At 34.3% G+C, this 22,204-nt stretch overlaps 1 protein-coding gene and 1 long non-coding RNA gene across 3 annotated transcripts in view; one reads left to right on the top strand and one right to left on the bottom strand.

Annotated features, from left to right (window-relative positions):
* SLC6A3 (solute carrier family 6 member 3) overlaps positions 1-22,026 on the top strand; it is an 87,953-nt gene extending 65,927 nt beyond the window's left edge. The window contains exons 8-14 of the mRNA XM_074201271.1: positions 2,821-2,933; positions 4,251-4,379; positions 5,497-5,596; positions 9,528-9,628; positions 13,798-13,965; positions 17,430-17,501; positions 21,575-22,026. Coding sequence (XP_074057372.1) covers positions 2,821-2,933; positions 4,251-4,379; positions 5,497-5,596; positions 9,528-9,628; positions 13,798-13,965; positions 17,430-17,501; positions 21,575-21,598 — 707 coding nt within the window. The 3' untranslated portion in view covers positions 21,599-22,026. The remainder of the gene's footprint in view (positions 1-2,820; positions 2,934-4,250; positions 4,380-5,496; positions 5,597-9,527; positions 9,629-13,797; positions 13,966-17,429; positions 17,502-21,574) is intronic.
* The window catches only part of LOC141502493 (uncharacterized), a 156,163-nt gene that overhangs the window by 70,905 nt on the left and 63,054 nt on the right, over positions 1-22,204 (bottom strand). The gene's annotated exons all lie outside the window — the stretch shown is intronic.

The following is a 22,204-nucleotide window of genomic DNA, read 5'->3' as shown; positions in this document are numbered from 1 at the left end:
GTTATGTGCAATAGAGACACTAATTAAGCAAGTGGGAGCTGAAGTGATCCAAAAAAATGTTAGTATGTAGAAAGAGAAAAAGGCACAGGACAGAACTTTTGGTTATACCTACAGAAGATGTGATGTAACAAAAGAGCCAGAAAAGGAAAATAAGAAGAAATGACCAGACTAGAAGGAGAAGCAGAAGAGAAACCTGGTAATCACAAAAAAATAGGACAAGAGTTATATTGGAATAGAGGGTGGTCACTATGTAAAATGGTTGCAGAGAGCTCAAGAAGGTTGAGGACTGAAGAACTATTATTAGATGCATCAACTAAACTAATAATCAATATGTTTGGAAAAGAAGCTTCAGTTATATGAAGTTAGAAGCCAGATTATAAGGGGTCACAAAGTGAGTGAGAGGAAAATAGAGGCAATGAGTAAAGACAAAGACAACTTTTTCTAGGGCTTTGACTGACAAATAGAGGGAAAAAGTAGGATAATAATTTAAGAGGATTAGATCAAGAGAAGGTCTTTTTATGGATTAAGGAGATTCTGGAATGTGTATAGGCAGCAGGAAAGAACCTCTTGGAAAGTAGAAAGGAGAGAATCAATAGTAGAAATAGACACATGACTGAAGAGTCAAATAGGGAAGATAGAAGGGGATATGATCAAGGGTACATTAAAAAGATTGACCTTGGCAAAAACAGGCCTACCTCAATAGTAGACTGGAGCAAAGGTGGCAAGTGTGAGGAATTATGTCCATGGGGTTTTCCAATAAAGGGAAAAAGAGGGAACTCACAAAATCTGTTTTCTCAATAAAATTTAAGACTAGGACCTCAACTGACAGGGTTAGGAGATTGGAAAGTGAGAGATTTGAGTAGAGAAGTGAAGGTTTAGATCAATTTCTGTGGGAAGTAGGACAGAAAATAAATTAGGGAGAAGTAAAAAAGAGTGCTTTTTTATATTTAGGGTCCAATTTGTATAACATAAATTTGTAATACACCCAGTTAACTTGATTGTATGAGTTCTTCTAGGTCCATTGAGTAGGCACAAAAGAGAAATATGGTGAAGTAATTCAGGGTTTAATGTATTTTTTTTTAATTTTACTTTATTCTAAACTTCAGAAATAAAATGAGCATTTTTATAAATAGTAGACTAGAAAAAAAAGATGATTATAACATGAAACTGCCCATTTATTATGTATGACGTCTTTTCCTTTTAAATATATAAGGTAATTTTACTTTTTTCCCATTTTTTTTCTTTCTCCCCTCCACCAGAGATGGCTACCATTAGACACAAATATGTGTGAGTGTGTGTGTGTGTGTGTGTGTGTGTGTGTGTGTGTGTGTAAAATCATTCTAGAAACACTTCTATTATCAATTCTTTTTTTCTAGAGGCAGATAGTATCTTCCTTCATAAATTTTTGTAGTTAATTTGGGTATTTATAGTAGTTGAAATGACTTAGTAACTCAAAGTTGTTCTTAAAACAATATTGCTATTACTAGATACAGTGTTGTCTTGGATCTGCTCATTTTGCTCTTCATTATTTTGTGCCAGTCTAGTAACTTTGTGTGTGACAGTGTATACCTAAGTTTGGAGATAAGAATTCTTTATTTGGTTAAAAAATTATTGGGAAAATTGAAAAGTAGAGTGACAAAAAATGGGTATAGACCAATATCTTTCACCATTTATCAAGATAAGGTCAAAAATAAATATATGACCCAACTATAAAGAGAAAGATTACTAGAAAATTTGAAGAGCATGGAACATATTACCTATAAGACTTTAGATAGGCAACCAATTTATGAATAAACAGCATTGAAATTTTATGTGTCTTGAGTAACAATAGGACAAAGGGGCAGAGGATTTGAGAGTGCAGGCCAAAGTAAAGTAGAATCAATTATTGGATTCAAATTGGTAAGGTAGGAAAGTAAAGTCAGAGCAAAGATTAGGGCTTGAAGCTAAGGGGTTAGAGGTATTGAAAGTCATGGTGGAAAGGAAGAGTTCAGGAGAAGTAAAATAGACTCGTAATTTGTATCCTTGGAAATTTTAGCCTAGCAGATCCAATAAATTATTTTTCTTAACTTTAGGAATGCGTCAGACTATTTTCTAGTATTATCCTTCCTGGAGTACTTGGTTCAATATGTACTCTATGATCTAAGAGAGGGTATAGTTGTAGGAGATTATGATATCTAAAAGGTTGGGAAAATGGGACTTATAGGAGAATCTAAAGGAACAGAAATGTATTAACTTAGTAAAATTCCCAAATAAAAGGTCTCATTCAAAGAAAGGTGGTTAGTTATGGATAAGGGAAGCACTGTTTCCTTTTTTTGTAATTTAATTCTACTCTTCCACTGATAAATAGATGTAAATCACCCAAGGATAATCCTTCTAACAATATGCTTTACTCTTTCCTTTTATTGTTTTTTTCTTTTTTAAAAAAAAAAGTCTTTTCCCAACTTCAGCACTATCTCTTTGTCTAAATTCTATAATTCTATAAATTCTATAATTATGGGCAAGAGTATTATTCCTAATTAATAGTGATCCCAAAAAAAAGGCATTCTGAGCCCTTTTCTCCACCCCAATTTGGGATATTTTAGAAGAAACTGTAGTTGGTGAGACTTAAAAATTTTTTTCTTTAATAATGTAAAGTGATAGGGAGAATAAGAGGGAAGAGAAGAAAAGAATGAATGACAGGGAATAGAAAAAAATTAGACTGTTCAGAATATCTTCAACTGGAAAACTTTACAAATAAGATAATTGTCCATTTTTTTCATGATGGGTTAGATGAAATCAAGAGGAAATATTATCATTCAATGACTTTTTTTTTCTCTTTAGGACCTGGACTTATTTTTATCATCTATCCTGAAGCAATTGCCACTCTCCCTCTGTCCTCTGCCTGGGCAGTGGTTTTCTTCATCATGCTTCTCACATTAGGAATTGACAGTGCTGTGAGTAACCTTGAAGAATCACACTCAGAGTTAGGGCACTAGTATACTAATACAGATTCAATCTTTATCAGTCCCAAATAAGAAGAATTAGAATTTACATTGATTAGGTCACTGCTTCTCAAGATTCCATACAGACTGTTGTCCTTTGAGCACTACAATATTATATTTTCCCATTACAGAATAACTTCATAATTACGTTATCATGCCCAAGTTTACTATTTATTTTTCATTGATGACATTTGAGTTTGGTTTTTACCTACTCTGCTTCTGTCTCAGAGAGTCTATAACTCTAAATAATACTATAAGATAGATTATTTCTGGAAGGTTTGCTCTACATCTTGCTTATGTGAGTTCTTATAAGCCTTAATCAGAGGATACCCTTGCCCAGTGCAAGGTTGTCTGTCCTCTTCCTGATTTTTGCCTTAATCATCTGTTATTCTGGATCTTGGAGGCAAATGCAGTTCAATTCAGTGTTTTTGAATGCTATTGATGCTGATTAATAATTTAATGTTATTAAGTTCAATGCTAATTAAGCCTTTACTATTGAGTAAAGTGCATTTGAGGTCTGGCAACACAAGACAAAATAAAAACAGTCCCTGCTACTGAATACTTTATATTCTACTTGAAAAATATCACTTGTATACAGCTAAATTATGTTACACAGTGAGGAAGGAAGGGGACAAAGAAGAGATGAGGCAAGGGCTCTAGAAACATTGAAGGAGGGAAGGAACATTAGCAAAATTGAAACTACTGTGCTTTGTTGTTGCTGGTCCATATTCCTTATGTATCAATTGCCAGACAAGTTCCACACTGGAAAACAGAACAGAACCTGTATGTGTTCTTGTGTAGTGTATGAATTTGTATATATGGAACCCTTCTTAGATGGATCAGGCAACAGCTACAAAGCTGAACAATTATGATCCGATCAGGCACCAACATAGTTATTAAATTTTTTCCATCAGTGATCTAAACTTTATCTACCCAAGGGAATTTTCCTCTCATCTGAAACAACTGAAAAATCTGTTATCTTCATGTGCCTGTATATTCCAAAATTATTTTGTACCTAGGGGACACTTAAGAAATATTTTTGAATTGAATATGTGTTGAGAATGGCAACAAGATGGGGAAAGGGGCAACATTAAGGGGTTAAGATGATAAGTAGGAAGGAGGAGCTCCATTGCCTTAGAGCAGGTAACCATGAAATCAGTACAGATGATTCTGTTTTCATCATTTCTACTCAAAGCTCCTATGGAAAAGGCAAAATTAGTGGAAGCTTCACATATTAATTTACTTCGTGTTATGTGTATTCCATTGTAGATGGGAGGAATGGAGTCTGTGATCACTGGACTAATTGATGAATTTAAGTTTCTTCACCGGCACCGAGAGCTCTTCACCCTGTTCATTGTCTTGTCAACATTTCTAACCTCCCTCTTCTGCGTCACCAATGTATGTCACCAACATTTTAAATGTTAATCTGCCAAATTAATTCTTGAACTAGGTCTTCTACCGACAAGAGCCCCCTTTATGCATGAAGGTATCTTTCCTGAGTACACAGCATTTAGCATGTTTTACATTTGGTTCTGCCAAACCAAATTTCAGCCCCAGAATTTACAGAAAGTAGCAACTTCTAAGGTGCCTGTGTTTTGTCATACCATTAATTACCAGCTAACCTTGTCACTGAACTAACTTTAACATCAAGGTATTTTATTGAGAAATGTACTATATTAAAGTATATTCTCTGGGCTTTAGATTTTAGAAGGCATTGGGGCAAAGATGTAAGTTGTTGTGACATGAATGAGACATATTTTTGTACTTGGTCAATGATAGAATTTGTTTCGCTTGATTATTTGTCACTAGGTTTATGTTTTTTCTTTTTTCCTACATGGGAAATTCAAGGGAAAATAAATATTCTTAATTTTTAAAATGAAGTTTTCATTTGACCCATTCTACTTTGAAATTTATTTTCAAGTTTTTTGAGAAAACAGAAGGTAAAACTCAGTTTGAGGAATATCTGTGTTCCTAAAAAGTTTCCTGTAAATTGAGTTCTTAGTGGTTTAATTAATTCTTGGTGCTGTCATGAATCATTTTGTAGAATGAATAATAAATATGATTTGAAAAGAATAATGGATTTAGATAGGCACCATATTCTGGTCTCTACCCAATTATTTATTGGTAGTAGCTTGTACATCTTTAGGCTCAAGCTTCCTCATACATAAATTGAAGGAACTAAGAATGAGCTCTAAGGTTCCTAGATTCTGTGAACTTTAACAAAAATAATAATAGTTTACATGCTTAAAGCACCTTAAAATTTATATCTCATTTGATTGTTATAATCTTGTGAGGTATGTCATGCATGCATTTTTATACTCATTTGGCAGATGAAGGAACTATCTGCCCTGATTTTCCTGATTTCACAATCAGTTTTCTAACCATTATATCTTAATTTCTTCTTAAATCATATTTAATATAGTACCCAAATACTCACTCCTATGAGTATTTAGATATTGATCATTGATTGTTCTAATTATATTGAATAGCTGAAAGTCTCTTACCTCTTTCTCAGGGTGGCATTTATGTCTTTACGCTCCTGGACCATTTTGCTGCAGGGACATCTATTCTTTTCGGAGTACTCATTGAAGCCATTGGAGTTGCATGGTTTTATGGTAAGAAGAGATTTCATTGGAAGCATTATATGCTTCAGAAAGAGTTAAAGAACCCACTTTCCTTAAGTTCTTTGTGACCAGGACTGAGTTGCTTTCACCTTGCTTATTAGTTGTGCTGGATACTTTCATTGACAAAACTAGCCTGAAGATACCATAAATGATCATTCATGAAATATAGTTTTTGACTCCATTGAATATTATGGAGTATAGAAGTGGCAATTGTTTAGTTAGATTAGATCAATATAAATAGGCTGGTTAGTCAAAATGTGCAAAAAAAAAGTCAATTATAGTGATCAAATATCCAGATAATTATTAAATTTTTACTGAAATTCATGCATTTCAATAGCCTAAATATGTTCCCAAGTATGGGGGGTAGGGAGTGGGGATTTGGAACATGTAACTTATAAAGATTGATAGAAGTTTGGAGGTGATAATTGTCAGAAGAGAAAGTTAAAAATTTTTATTCACCAACTCTAGGCTAGCTTCAGAGGTATTTTGATAGTAACTTTTTTTAATAACCCCTGGCTCAGACCATGCAGTTTTGACCTCAGACAGCCTGGGTTTAGAGGAAACCTCTTGGAGGTTTCATCATAATTAATGATACCTGTAACTCATGTTTGCCTTTGAATTTATCTTTCATCATTCCTCAACTAGATTCTCAGCTCCCTTATGAGCATCAGCCCTGGTGGGAGCCACAGATAAATTCTAGGTATCAACATAGGTTTGAATAGAGCACTGGCCCTGGAGTCAGGAGGACCTGAGTTCAAATTTGGCCTTAGACACTTAATAATTACCTAGCTGTGTGATCTTGGGCAAGTCACTTAACCCCATTGCCTTGCAAAAACCTCAAAAAAATGAAAGTTGAACATTTTATTCCTTTCTTAAACTCTTTTCCCAAAAGATTTCTGTAATTTCTCCAGATTATAAGGGTATCCTGAGGTTGAGGCTGAGGTCCCCATATATTTGAAAAGAACTTAGAACTTCTTCTCCCCTGGACTTGTGCAGCCCTCATGACTCAGTGCAAATAAAAGTCATCATCTGGGGTTTCTCCTCTTCTTTGTGTCTCTGTACCTTATTGTGCTTCAATTACTCTGTCTTTCTAGTCCACCACAGCATCATGCTCTCTTTGAGGCCATCATGTAGAACTCAGTGACAAGGTCTCATCACTCCATTACATTGTTAGTACAGCATCTGGAGTGCCATCTGCTTCCAACTGTCTGACTTTGTCAAAGAGAATTCTAACTGCTTCCCCTACCTCTAACCTTCTTCTGAGTTAGTTAACAAATTTCCACTCTTTTGTTACCTAGAAGCTACCAGACAAAAGTTAGGTGATTGTGTTCTTCTCACTTTTCCTAAGATTTGGGGTGCAGTCAGATGATCATCTTCTCAATCTTCATGGTGCTATCCTCTGTTGATTTTTTTTTAGTTTAGATGAAAACATTTATCCCCTCCTTTCCCATCTCTGTCCCAACTTCCATTAGGTCATATGATTATCCTGATACTCTAAGAAGTATCAAGAAAACACTAGAAAAATCTGAGGGGATGAGGCAACCCTGAACCCCAATAAATGTTCACCCAACTATTGAGATGTCAAATGATTTATGTCTCAATTATACTTCTATTATTGAAACAAGCTGAGAATATTTTTATATTAGAAAAATAATAGAAAATAGACTCTTGCTCTCAGATATGATTTTCTTTCTAATCTCCTTATATAGCTGTCTCTTCATGGAGTATATATATATATATATATATATATATATATATATATATATATATATATATACATAGCACTAAAAAGCTCTTAAATATTTCAAGGGAACAAATATGGTTTCTAAGTAATTTTCAGAAAGTGAACTAGAATATTTATATTTCTGATGCAAAAGTTCTTAGCAGAGAAGTTTTTCTGATTTCTCTCATATTTCATGTATAGAAATTTCACAATAGAACCACAACATTTATACAATTTGGAAAATAAGTTTTGAATTTGCATGCCAAGAAAAACTGTCAAATGTCTTTTGATTCTTCCTCCTCATCCTTCTTCTCCTCCTTTTTCTCTTTCTGCTCTGTCTCTGTGTGTGTGTGTGTCTGTCTGTCTCTATGTCTCTGTCTCTATCTCTGTCTCTATCTGTCTCTCTCTTTTTTCTCTCTTATCCCAAAAAAGGTTTATATAATATGTCTGATGTTTAATGACATTTTCAAATTCAATAATCATTGATATTCCCATTTGTGGGAAAATAATTGTTTTAAACTCATGCTATGCTTAATGCAGCATAGTGCCCAACACATAGTAGATGCTTAATTATTGTTTATCAATTGTTAAATCATAAATAATCTTCATTTGAAAAATAGTAATTGAATTTGGGCAGTAATTTTTTTAGTTCCAAAATATCACTTAAACTTCCTGCTCATGAAGAGTATACTCAATACAGTTTATCTTTCCATCAGTCAGTAAATTCAGATCATTCCAAATGGACTCCACCTCACAAGGCTCTTTAAAGACTATCTTGTGAGCAGCACCTTATATTAATAAAAGCCTAAATATACCAAGAAATCAGACCTGTTACATATATTCTAATTACACCTCAGCCAGGCAGAAGTCTACAAATGATTGATTAAGTAAATACATGATACAGACATATTGAGGCCATGTGCCTAGGGTATTTCTTTTTAGCTTTCCACCATAAAACAAGAGAAAAATTCTTGCCAAAAGATATAGCTTTAGATGTTTAAACAATTATAATTGCTTCATCTTATCAATATTTTTCTGTGAGAAAATGTGTTTTTAGCTTGCAGCAATCATAATTTTAAATTAAAATACTATTTAGAATATACAACTTGATGATATGAATTTATTGCTTTGATTGGGATTATAAAATCATTATAGAATGCAAGATATAGGATCTATTACTACCAAAAGTTGTGCATAATTCCAAATTTAGGACTCCTTGATAGCAACCCAAGTGGCAGATATGGAGTCTCCAAAAAGACACCTTAATATGCCCTCTTCTTAGGCTGAAATTCTTATTATTAGTTAATTCTTGGATTAAACTATAATGAAATGCCTGTAGGGAGGATGAATTAAAATACTAATACCCCAGATTGAATTACTTGATTATTAGTTACCTGACTAATTTAATCTCATCATTGATGACAATGGATGTGAATTTGGTGTCTACTTTGGTAGGGTCCCTCTGAAGGCCCTCTGGAACTCAAATCCTGACTAAATGTAACTTCTGACAGCTGCCATATGACCCATTATCTTGAATTGTAGAGGGAAGGGAAGTGTTTGGAGAGCATAAGACTCACTCGGAATTGATGGACCCAAGGGAGCTGGGAGTCAGCATTAGGGAACTTGATTTTTATGAAAGATGGGGGTATGGCAATGAGATGACAGAAGAAAATACAGCAAAAAAGTTAAAGGAGACCTGATGATAGACTTTGCCTGTTTCACAATTTTGTCTCAGTGTTGTATCTGTGAGGTAGACTCATTATTCTGCCTCTCAAAAGAAGAATGAAAAGCTGAGTGATATTTTCAAAGAGGATCTTACAAACTGGTGCTAAAGATCTCCAAATGAAGTAATTGCTGGTAGAAAAAAATGTACTCCATATTCTCATCACCTTAAACTGATTAATTTCTCAATCATATTTTCCAATTCATAAATTAATGTGTTTGGTCCAAGGTCATCCCCATCCCAATCCTTCATTTCTCAAAACTCAAGGTTGTAGGTCAAATAGCAGCTGTCAGAAGAGTTTAGTTTAGATTCAGTCAAGGACAGGGTCCAACATGCTTTTGGAGGACCCCATCCAAAGTGCACAGCCTTCATGACCATGAATTCTCATCCACTGTGATGATTAATGGTCCCAGTGAAACTCTATTATGCCTTACGATGATGTCCTCAGTTATTGTATGTTCTTCTCTCTTCTTCAGGGGTTGGTCAGTTCAGTGATGACATTAAACAAATGATTGGTCGGAGACCTGGCTTGTATTGGCGACTTTGCTGGAAGTTTGTCAGTCCCTGTTTTCTTTTGGTAAAATAATCTTCTTTTAACACTTTTGAAGGATAATTGTGTGACCTTTTTCACTCTTGACAAACTATCAGTTTTTACCACTTTCCCTTCTTTATTGCCTTCTACAAACAGACACATTCCTTTGGATTTTAAAGAGAAGACAGGCTTAATGTAGAGGAAAGAGTTTTCAGAGACAATAGGTTCTAGATATGATATTGACTTTATGAACTTGACCAAGTGATTTAGCCTCTCTTGATCTCAGTTTCTTCCTCTATAAAATGAATATATTGGAATAAATTATTTCTAAACTTCCTATAAACTCTCAGAATCTCTATTTAGTAAACTGAAGGAATTTGAAGTATATAATAAAGATCAGTTACCAGAGCTGGTTTGGAAGGAGGAAGTTTATAGGTATAACATGTTTCCTTAATGTATCTACAGAAATGGTGCAGTATTGATATCTTTTCTCTTTATAGTATTTTTTAAAAGTTTTTACCTAATTGCATATAATTTGGTATTTTTTAAAAGTCCTACATCCTGGAACCTTCTGAGTTTTTATTTTCTAATTTCTTCCTTTTGTGCCTATCTAAAAGAATATGGATTTTTAAATCTTAAGAAATTATCCTCCTAATTTGACAAACTTGTTTGGTAGTTACCAACCATACCCCTTCTGTCCTTGTTCCTTTTTGATCATAAATAACTGAACAGATGAGACAGAGAGGAAGAGCATGTAAAACATATTCATTTGTGATCAAAATACAAGAATTTACATCTTCAAAATGAACCATAGTAAACTTTGAAAATCATTTTCTAATGCATATGTAACTCTAAAAACTCAACCCCTTTAACATTTCCTTTTGTCAGGGCAGGTTAGTTCCCATGGCTTCACTGTGATTATAATTGACCTTTAGGTCAATGGTTCAATCCCTGTACTGTCCAGTTTGATTTATGCAAATAGCAAAATGCTTTTATCCTCTGTTGCCCTATGAAGTTGTAACCCTGGTCCTTCCAGTGATCACAATAGAGGGTAGATGGGTCAGCATAAACCTGTCAACATTATGAAAATAACTCAAAGCCTATTTCTGCTAATGAGTTAGTAGTGTTATTTTTATAAGGTATTTATTCATTGCCAGTCACCAAAAATACCCAACACCATGATAAGTTCTTGAGAGACTCAAAGGAGAGTTCTTACACTCTGTCAAGAAAATAAAATTAACATATGTGAAGCAATAGGGAACAAATCCGAACAAGGATTGTCTGTTTTTCTGTCCCCAATAGCATCCAATAAATATATGTGAGTTAGTAAATGAACAGATACTATGAAATGCTCTGTGTGATGGCAGTTCAGAGCTGAGCTAATGTTCCTTCTGAGATGATGACATTTTAAAGTAATTTCATTCAAAGCCATATCATTTAAAGTCATACTGTGATTAATGGAACAAATCTAAATTTCTCCTGCATCCTAGTTTTTGTTTTGCTGCTGAGACATTTCATTTTTCATATTTGTCCAATTCTTCATGACCCCATTTGGGATTTTCTTGGTAGAGACTAGTTGACCATTTCCTTCTCTGATTCACTTTATAGATGAGGAAACTAAAGCAAAGAGGATTAAGTGACTTATGCAAAATCACACAGTTAGTAAGCATCTAAGTCTAAATTTTAACTCAGGTCTTGTTGACTTCAGGTCCAAACTCTATCCACAGTGTCACCTAGCTCCCTTAGTTTTAGAAAAGTTCAAAAGAACAATGAAATACTCCTAAACTTTCTTTTTCAATTTTTTCTCTTTTTATTAGTTGTCTTTTGTAGTTCTCTGTCTCAGCTTTTAAAATGATTTTAAAATGATTTTGCCTATCAGAGCTTTTCTATCTCCTTTAAGAATTAATCCTCCAATCCTTGAGAAACTGTTAAGGGGCAGCTAGGTGGTGCAGTGGCTAAAGCACTGACCCTGGAGTCAGGAGTACCTGAGTTAAAATCCGGTCTCAGACACTTAATAATTACCTAGCTGTGTGGCCTTGGGCAATCCACTTAACCCCACTGCCTAGCAAAAAAAAAAAAAACAACCTAAAAAAGAGAGAAAGAAACTGTAATAATGTTTTTGCGACTTATTTGAGATCAAGGCAATCTTCACTTGTAAGAGATAGAGTTTAAGTTACAATTCATGAAGCACATGAAAGACACTATCAAGAGGTTTTGATAAACCTAACAGGATTAATTTAATAGATATTCATTTCCAAAACTTCTTTAGAAGAAATCTTTATAATTTTACTTATTGCAGACATTTATCAGAAAATGTTGAACCTAAAGTTTGTAGAAATAATATTTTCTATAATGACATGATTGTCAAATGGTAGGAGACTACAAAACATTATTATTCTTTATTATAATTATTTATGTAGCTATAATTTGAGATTTTCAAGAAATCAAATTTATTGAGAATGATACACATGTTGAACAAGTCTTTCCAAGATATTTTCTCTGACTTCAATCAGAGTCACAATTGCAATTCATCTGAAAGATAACTTACAACAGATCAAAGCTGTTTGACATGTGAAATTATAGCCCTGTTGAAAACAATTCTTTTTCATAAATATAATGCTTAATGGGTAACTAGTCAAATGAACCAAGAAAAATTGTTACAATAACAATTGATATGAAATTCAGCTGTACTACAACCTCATTTATCCAGAACATAGCCAATAACAAGCTGTTGCAAAACAGCTTTTGAACAGCTGAAATAAATGCAAAATCCAGACCCTAAAATTCATTCACTTTACTCCCAAGCAAGCTTCTTAGGCTCTTATTTATATTTATATAAATCTGGAAGCATTTGATTTAAAACAAACAACCACATAATATAGGTCATAGAGTATTGGACTTGAGTTCAGAAGACCTACATTCAAATGTCAGTCAGTCACTTCTAAGCTGTGTGACTTCAGATAAGTCACTTAATGATAGTGAAGGTCTGTTTCTTCATCTGTTAAATGAAATTAATTATAGCTCACATAACAGAGGGAATGCTCGACTTGGAGTCAGCAAGGATCTGGGCTCAAGTCCCATTTCTGACATTAGCTGGGCAACCATAGATCAATCACTTATCCTTGATAATCCTCAATTTCTTCATTTGTAAAATAGGGATAATACTATCTGTAGTACCAGCTTCCTAGATACTTGACACTATTCTGTGTTATTATAAAACACATAAGAGTTCTTGGTGAATTTTCCCAATTATTCATTATTTTTTACATTGTATTACTTTCTAGGAATTTGAAAAATTGATTCATGTATAGATTGCTTGACTAAGTGAGCTTATTAAAAATGATATATTTTGGTTTTTTACATGATTTTCATTTTTTTTAATTTATCTCTTTTCTTTCCCACCTTAATGTATCTTTTTTCCTTCTCCTATCCAGAGAGTCATTCCTTATAACAGGTATTTCAAAAGAAAGGGGGGGGAAGGAAGTTCAGCAAAACTAACACACTAGGGGCAGCTAGGTGGTGTAGTGGATAAAGCACTGGCCCTGGAGTCAGGAGTACCTGGGTTCAAATCTGGTCTCAGACACTTAATAATTACCTAGCTGTCTGGCCTTGGGCAAGCCACTTAACCCCGTTTGCCTTGCAAAAACCTTAAAAAAAACTAACACACTACCTGAATCTGACACCATATGTAATCTTCTACATTCATAATCTTCCAGCACTGCAAAGAATGGAGAATGATATATTTTCTCTTTTCTTTTTCAGGAACAAACATAGTTATCAGAACCACATAGTGCTTAGTTTCATTTTTTTTTTACAAAAGATATTTCCTTAAGGAAAAAACTTTACTTGTTCTAACAAGTAAAATGATTTTTCTCCTACTAAATAATCAGATACTGAGCTAGTATGGCATATTGGATGGAGTTCTGGTCTTTGATACAGGAAGATCAAATTCTGATAAGTATAGCTATGTAACTGTGGACAAGTCACTTACCTTCTCTGACCTCAGTTTCTTTCTTTGCACAATGAAGATATAACAATACCTGAAATACCTTTTTCCTCCCTTAGGAATGTCATGTGATTTAAATGAAAAATAATAAAATACTGTGTAAACTTTTATAAGTGATAGTCAGCTATTATATTTTTCCAGTGTCTTATGCACACGTAATAAATACTAGTTGAATTTAATCTTTCCTCTCTCCTTCCACTGTTTTCAGTTTGTGGTGGTTGTCAGCATTGTTACATTCAGACCACCCAACTATGGAACATACATCTTTCCAGACTGGGCCAACGTGGTGGGCTGGATAATTGCCACTTCTTCCATGGCAATGGTACCGATTTATGCCACCTACAAATTCTGTAGCTTACCTGGATCCTTTCGTGAGGTGTGTATTTGGTCTAGGAAAATTCATTGGGTACTTTGGTGCATTCTAGAAATATCCATGGTAGGTCATCCTATCCTGAGTTTCAATGCTCCCTTTAGTCAGGAAGGTAAAGAATGGATATGATAGTAACCATGGTAGAAAGAGAAGGGAATATGGAATGCATACTTTAGAGAGAGAGGGGGGATGGAGGGAGAGAGAAGAGAGAATATCTATATTCATTATACATATATAATGAACTTGGCAGGGCTTGGTATAGATAGACAGATGACTGAATGCAAGTGGGAATGGAGGAAAAATGATCACCACCTCACACTCTAGCAGGTCTATTGATGTGGTACAGATTGATAAATTGTTAAGAAACATTGATCTGGAGCATTATATATATATATATATATATATATATATATATATATATATATATATATATATATAGATATATATATATATACATATATATATACATATATATATATATATTTTAACATTAATATTCTTCAACCTATCTTGAACTAAAACTGCACTCTAATCTTGGTTACAATAGTTGCATATTCTTGGGCAAATTACTTAACTTTCCAGAACTTCAATTCACTCATTACCAATTGAGCAGAATGAATCCAATTATCTCAAAGGTCTCTTTCAGCTCTGAAATTCTACGAACACATAATTTTTAGGGAAAAAACATCAACACTGAGACCCAATATTTTCTTTAAAGGAACATGAAACACATTTTAACATTTCTAGATTCCTAGAAATAATCCTGGTTTTTCATGCTGTGATATTTCTTGGAAATTGTTAAAATTGTAAATGAGCATTAAAATAGTGTTGTTCAACATGAGATCTGACAAATGGTAGGATAGTATCTCTAAAAGAGAGGGGAGGAGCAAAAAGTGCAGTAACCTGAGGGGTATCCTTAAAGTGTCAGTGTGCTTCTTATGGAATTTAGATATAATTTATAAAGATTGAAACTAAAAGGTTGATTTTTAAATTACTTTACCCATTTACCTAGCTGAAATAGAGTTGAAATGACTATGTTATTGCTTTGTGTGACTTTCATTTTCAATGAACTGATTTGAAGTTTTATTGGAAAAACAAGCTTAATAGTATAAACTTGACAGACCTGTTGAGAGTAAGTGCAAGGGCCTGTTCTGGTTTGTAGCAAATTTTTACCAATCTGCAAAACTTTTGGGGTAATTAAGTGGCATAGTGGTTAATGTGCTAAGCCTAGAATCCAGAGGAATTGAGTTCAAATTTGGACTCATAGATTTACTAGCTATGTGACCCTGGACAAGTCACTTAACCATGTTTGCTTCACTTTTCTCATCTGTAAATGAGCTGGAGAAGGGAACAGCAATCCATTCCAGTATCTTTGCCAAGAAAACCCCAAATGGGGTCATAAAGAGTCAAACACAAAATACCTAAGTCAAAAACAAGTCAAACAACTAAGCAACAACAAAATTTTTATTGCTAAAGACCTATCTAAAAATCTATGAACCGCAAAAAAAAAAATTCTTCCTTCTCATATGAATCGTGCTTATCCTATTCCTGCCTTACTTCTCTCCTTAGATCCCCATAGCTAATCATCATACCCCTTCATAAACACAATTATACCCAATTGGAGCGGCACTGCCCTAAAACTAAAATGGGGAAGGAATAAATAATATAAAATTTAGACATTTTACCAGCCCAAGCTGAGTCGTAGTTGGAAAACACTGATCTGGAATGACTAGAGTATTCTCTTAGGAATTAGATTTGTCTCTCCCATATACTCTTCCCACCTTTTCCTTTTCCAACTACTATTTCTAAAAAAATAAGTATGTGATAAAAGAAAAAGAGAGATCAATGCTATTACAGTCACTCAGAAGGTATTCTGTCCTCATTTTATAAAAGGGAGGGAGATTTCAAAGTTGAGGAATAACACTAAAGAATTATTGATTTTAAAAAACATTTTATGTGTCCAATAGTTACATGCTATAATTCTCCATGATTTAGATGAACGACAAGCACTGTAGCATGGAAACCTAAGTCTCAGGAAGGTCAAGTCTAAGATTACCCAGCAATAAGAAATAAAGCTATGGACATAAGAATCTGCCACTTTTGAGTCTAGTTAGCAAGGGAAGTCCTGTCAAGCCATGTCTGGCTTTACTAGAAAAGTGGAGAAAGTAATTGCTTCTCTCTCAAAAGACTAAGGTTTTTGGCATTTCCAAAGAACAGTATAACAGAAAAACTGGGAAAATCTCCCCAAAGTTTTACAGATAGAAATCTGTGCTTTGCTTTGTGATTTATCATATCTATATCCAGTTTGTGATAAAGGTTATATACAAAATAATATGTAATGTTTTACAACATATGTATTTCTCTCATTCTGAGTACAGGGAGCCCTTACTCAGTGTAAAACAATCAGGGCCAGATTGTAGTAGATTGGTAGATTAAGGGAGACTCCTGAGTCTCAAAGATTTCTTTGAATTTCTCCAATAATCCGCAACTCTTTCTATAAAAATCTAATTATTGATATTTACGTTGTATGATTTCAGTCTGTTTCAGTTTACATGCCTTTATTTAATAGTCTTGACAATTTCAATGACAATCTCTCAATCAAGGAGTATTAGCATTTTTAAACAAAATAACTGGAAAAAACTATTTAAACCAAAATCATGAGTCACCAGTGATAGAATTTAGATTAGTAGGGAAGGTATTTTGGAACAGAAGTCATAGATTTTAGCCACATGAATGGCTATTATTCTGTTCATACAACTACTAAATTATAGTAGAAAATATTTCACTTTATCAATGAAATGAGGAAAAGTCAACATGATTTCTTATACTTACAAAGTCTTGATTTAAGTTAAAAAGAAAAGCGACAGGTAGAGCTAGTATTAAATCTAGTAGGTTGACTGGTGCAATGAACTAGATTCATCAGCCATGGAGTTAGAGGATCCAGGATAAAATCTCAGTTTTGCCATTCAGTACCTTTGGGTAAAGTAACATATCCTCTCTGGGTACAAGCTTGTTGTGATTTGTCCATCATTCTTGAAAAAGACCATGATATCAGAGAGGAGATAGCATGACATTTGGATTTGAGCAAGGGGGTGCTATAATAACTCACCAGCCTCACTTTTTCCTCCAGAGCCATTGGGTTCAGTGGTCAGACATGAATCAGGACAATTGGAGATGGCCCTGGATGAGAGGCAGTCAAGGTTAAGTGACTTGCCCAAGGTCACCCAACTAATAAGTGTCAAGTATCTGAGACTGGACTTGAATTCTGGTCCTCCTAACTCCAGGTCTGGTGCTCTATCCACTTTCCTAAGTCTATGGACCTCTAATTCATTAAAGCAGATCTGTGAAGCCAACAGACTTTTCCATTGGCTTCTTCAGAAAAGACATCAGTATAAAAATTAAGCCAATCTCAATCCAACCCTGGATATACTCTAAAAGCTAACTACCTATCTTCCTTGGGTTTGTTTCAGAAACTGGCTTATGCAATCACTCCTGAGAAAGAACATGGCCTGGTAGAGAATGGAGAAGTTCGTCAGTTCACCGTAAGTACTCACGGCTTGGGGGGAGAGGTTTTAACCTTGGGCAGTGGCAGAAGTTTCCTGACTCTGAGCACATATGACACAGACAGCAGCTTCTCCACTGACTTTCATGAAATACTGCAGATGAAAACATCCATCACATGATCACTTTCTGATGATAAGCCTATCCGTAGTTAGACAGAGACTTGGGCAACAGGTGCAAAGTCCTATACCCCATATCCTTCCAGCTATCCGCCATGAGGGTTTAGGTTTCGGAAAGGGGTAGGATTATGTATTAAAGGAATAAAAAGCATATTTATGTAAAATAAAATACAATAATAAAATTCCTAAAAATTGATAACTAATTATCCATAATTTCAACTTTTTGAATTTGAATGGAGTTTGAAGTGCTCAAACTAATGCTCAACTAAACTATGTTGTATATATGCTGAACATGTCAGAAGAGCAAGACATCAATTCAGAGCTACAGAACATCTTGTTGGAATCACTTACACATATAATAATAGCTGCACCAATTAGAAAGAGCAATGACCTAACTTGGTAATTATTGAGAAACTTTCCATTCCTGTGATTAGATGAACAATTCTGGGCAGTTTAAACCAGGAAATTTACCCTGTTATTGCCTTGACTTAAATACTCCATTTTAGCCTCTTGAGAGAAGCTTCAGTGATGCATCTAAGTTAGAAGAACATTGGGACATATGTCATTCTGGTAGACGTTTAATATTGGAAATAGATGCCACCCTCCTGACTTCAGAAATAGCCATTTTTGGATTACACCACCATTAGTAAAGGAATAAGAATTTTTCTTCCTTTCTATTCCCCCAATTAAGATCTAAGAGGATGAATGTATATCTCTACAGAGTCTTAGTTCTATATAAGGAGAAATATCAGTTATTCTTATGTTTGCCATGGCTAGTATTTTAGACATTCCCTTAGCCAGAGCAGCTTGGCAGTAGAGTTGATGGAGCTCTAGGCCTGAAATCAAGAAAACCTGAGTTCAAATCCAGCCTTTAACACTCACTAACTATGTGATCCTGGGCAAGTTATTTAACCTCCATTTTCTCAACTTTAGTATGAGGAAAATAAAAGCACCCATCTCTCAGGGTTATTGCGAGGATCAAATGAAATAATATTTGTAAGGCACTTAGTACTGTACTTTATATTTCATCTAATAGGTGCTATAGAAATGCTAGCAACTGTGTATACACATTACTGAGTCCTTTCTACATGACTGTTGTCAAATGGCTAAGGTTCAAAATTAGACCAAACCAAGAACTGCCATAATAACAGGGTATGACATGTCACTTGAAACCTAAATAGCTATTTGTTCAAATGCATCAATACCAAGAACCTGAAACAGGAAGGCATTATCCCTGGTTTGCATGCCTGAGATTTTTTTTTCTTTTAAATCCAAAAAATCAAAATGGAGATATATTTATTTTGAACCTCTCCCCCTCTCTGATTGAAGATTTGGAAATCCTTCCAGGGGTCTAAATCCTAATTTCCCAGTCACACAGATAGTAACTGATTAGCCCTGTTATTTGACTAGTCGAGACTAAATTGCATCAAAAAGTATTATTTGATCCTTACAGTCACACTGTGAAATAGGAAGTCTGTATATTATTATACTTCTACACATATAAGGAAATTGAGACTCAGAGAAATAATTTGCAATGCTGCTAATGAAATGCTATAAATGAGATCCAAATCCAGTTATCTATTCTGACTCTAAATTCAGAGTCATAACACACTAGCTGTGGTTAGGAATATTTGGTCTGTAGTTATGTATGTAATATGTTATATATGTATAACATGTTAAATATATATATATACACACAAACATACATATTATAAATATATATATATATATATTGTTTTTATTGTTGTTCAGTCATCTTCCACTCTTAATGGAACCTCATTTAGAGTTTTCTTGGCTAAGATTCTGAAGTGGTTTGTCATTTCTTTCTCATAGCTCATTATAGAGATGAGGAACTAAAACAAAATGTCAAGTGACTTGCCTAGGGTAACACAGCTAGTAAATATCGGAGACCAGATTTGAACTGTTACCCTCCCAACTCCAGGGCCACATAGCTTCCTATAGTCAGGAAGAGCTGAGTTCAAATTTGATCTCACTTAGTGAGATGTGAACCCGGGAAAGACACTAAATATCTGTCTTCCTCAATTTTCCAGATGTAAATGGGAATAGTACTAGCAGCTATTTCTTAGGGTTGTGTGAGGATCTCATGAAATATTTGTGAAGTGCTTCAAGAACCTTAAAATGCTATATAAATGCTATTATTATTATTATTATTATTATTATTATTATTATTATCATTGACCATTTCTCAATGATATATGGCTTTGACTAGATGATGGGTTCACAAAATGTAGTCTGGGAACCAGTGCTGATCTTTGAGGTTCCCCCAAGTGATCCAAGGAATGCTCAGAAGATAATAGATTTAAAACAGGAAGGGTTCTTGGAAGTCATCTAACCTAACACTTGGATAGAGAAGCAAATTCCAAGAGTAGATAATATAAGGGGAGCAGCTAGGTTGCTCAGTGGATAGAAAAACAACCCTAGAGACAGGAGGACTTGAGGTCAAATCCAGCCTTAGATGGCTTGTAACTATGTTACTCTGGGCAAATCATTTAAACCCAGATTGCCTCAAAACACAAAAAAATAGTTTACTTAAAGACCACCCAAGTATTAAGAGGTCTATTGTCCTAAGTTTATAATATATGAGTGTTCCAATACTTTTGTTTATAAATTAATAAGAAATTTCCATAATATTTTACATATATATAAATACATGCAATTTATGCATATATAAAACATATATATGTGTGTATAATATAATCTAAGTAAATTTCACTTGACTACAATAAATAAAATATTCCTTCTTTGTTACTTCATCAAAAATAGTGCTATATACATACATACATATATATATATATATATATATATATGTATATGTATATGTATATGTATATATCACCTGGGTGACCTTGGTACTTTGAGCCAGGCCTAATTCTCAGCAGGATAATATTTCTGAGATGCTGATAGATGAAAAATGCAATTTAAAATGACATTTTAAATCACAAGAAATTTAAAAGAATACAACTTCTAGTTTAAAAGAGATATAAAATGCTACTCTTCTCCAGCTCCATAATTACCATGGCAACAAGCCCTTCTAGGTCAGGAAAGTATAACCTCAGGCAATAGGAGCTTTGATAAGTCTTTGGATACCAATTCCTCCTTAGGCTAGGTCTTCTCTACTATAGCAGCAAGAAAGTCAAATAGCATCCTCACCATTTTAAAGCACTAGTCTCTCCTGAATTGAGGGCATTGGATGAAGTCATTGAAGAGGAAAAGGAAGGGGGGGAAAGAAGGATTGAATGAAAAGAAAAAAGTTCGAAAAACTTCTGCCTGGAATGGAAGGGTGGATGTCATCCCATCCTCTCCTGTGGCCTGACCAGACAGTCTAGACACTCTTTCTCAATTAAGGCACCTGATATCCCACTTAATAGAGGCACAAAACAATTCTACTATATTTGGGAAGCACCCTTCAACTCTTTGGACTTCAGTGACCTTGTCTCTAGAATGCAAGATTTGAACTGGTATGGTGAAACGAGATTCTGCCAATTAACAAATTGTCAGTATGAGCATTTATAACTTTGAAATCAGCAAATGCTATAAAGCAGGGCTTGATTTGTTGTTTTGTTGATTATTGAGATTAAAGAACATGATGGAGAAAATATTAATTAGACAGATTAAACTTTAAAGGATGTAGTGGGTCCTTTTTACCCCTGAAGAGCTAATTGTTAAATATTTACCAGCACTTTCCTTAGAGGCCTCTTCCTGCTTTAATTTTCAATGATTGTATGATGTTTTCTTTTTCAGTTGACTAGTAGGGACAAAGATAGAGGAAGTAAATGGAAGGGAGCTAAGTGATCCTTTGAGAGTTTAGCCTTGTTGCAATGAAACTGAAAAAGATTGAAACTACTGGCATCAGCTACTTCCATCCCCTCCTTAGAGTCCCTATGTAACTGGAATTATGTTTTCTCTTTTTCCAGCTCCGCCATTGGCTAATGGTGTAGAATGATGTGAAGAAAGAAAAAAAATGTGAATAATAACTTAGGAAGAGGAACCAAAACATGAGCTGATGGAGAAAGAAAGGCTATTTTTTTAATATGGAACCTCTTCTTTACTGCAAAGAAGAAAGAAAAAAGGAAAAAAAAGGCATTTCTGTTTACACAGTGTTTGTACCAAGGGATAAGTTATTGTCATTGTCCTGTGTTGGTTAAATATAGAATACAATTAGTGTGGTGAGTTCTTTGGTTCAAATGCTCAGTCACTACTGGGAGGAATGAGTAAATCACTGCAATACTGTTCACGCAGAGCCCTTCCCCCAAATCACACTTAAGGTCACAGGAATATAACCTGTAGCATCTTGTTTATCTTTCCTTGGTGAATTTGGAGAGAAAGAAAGGAATGTCCTAGCCAGTAGTTATCAGGTACGTGCTATGCTGCAAATTTGAACATCTGTTATCAACTTCCTAAATGACTTCTCTCACCTACAGACACCAACCATTCCATTTTGTTTAATTGTGGATAATGTGAAACAAAAACAGTAATTCTTGATTTTAGAGATTTAGAAATCTCTAAAGGCTACAAAAAAATAAGAATTATGATTGTAACATAAA

Source organism: Macrotis lagotis, chromosome X (genome assembly GCF_037893015.1).
Source record: "Macrotis lagotis isolate mMagLag1 chromosome X, bilby.v1.9.chrom.fasta, whole genome shotgun sequence".
In the NCBI taxonomy this organism is placed as follows: Eukaryota; Metazoa; Chordata; class Mammalia; order Peramelemorphia; family Peramelidae; genus Macrotis; species Macrotis lagotis.
This window is presented reverse-complemented; position numbering and strand designations above follow the sequence as displayed.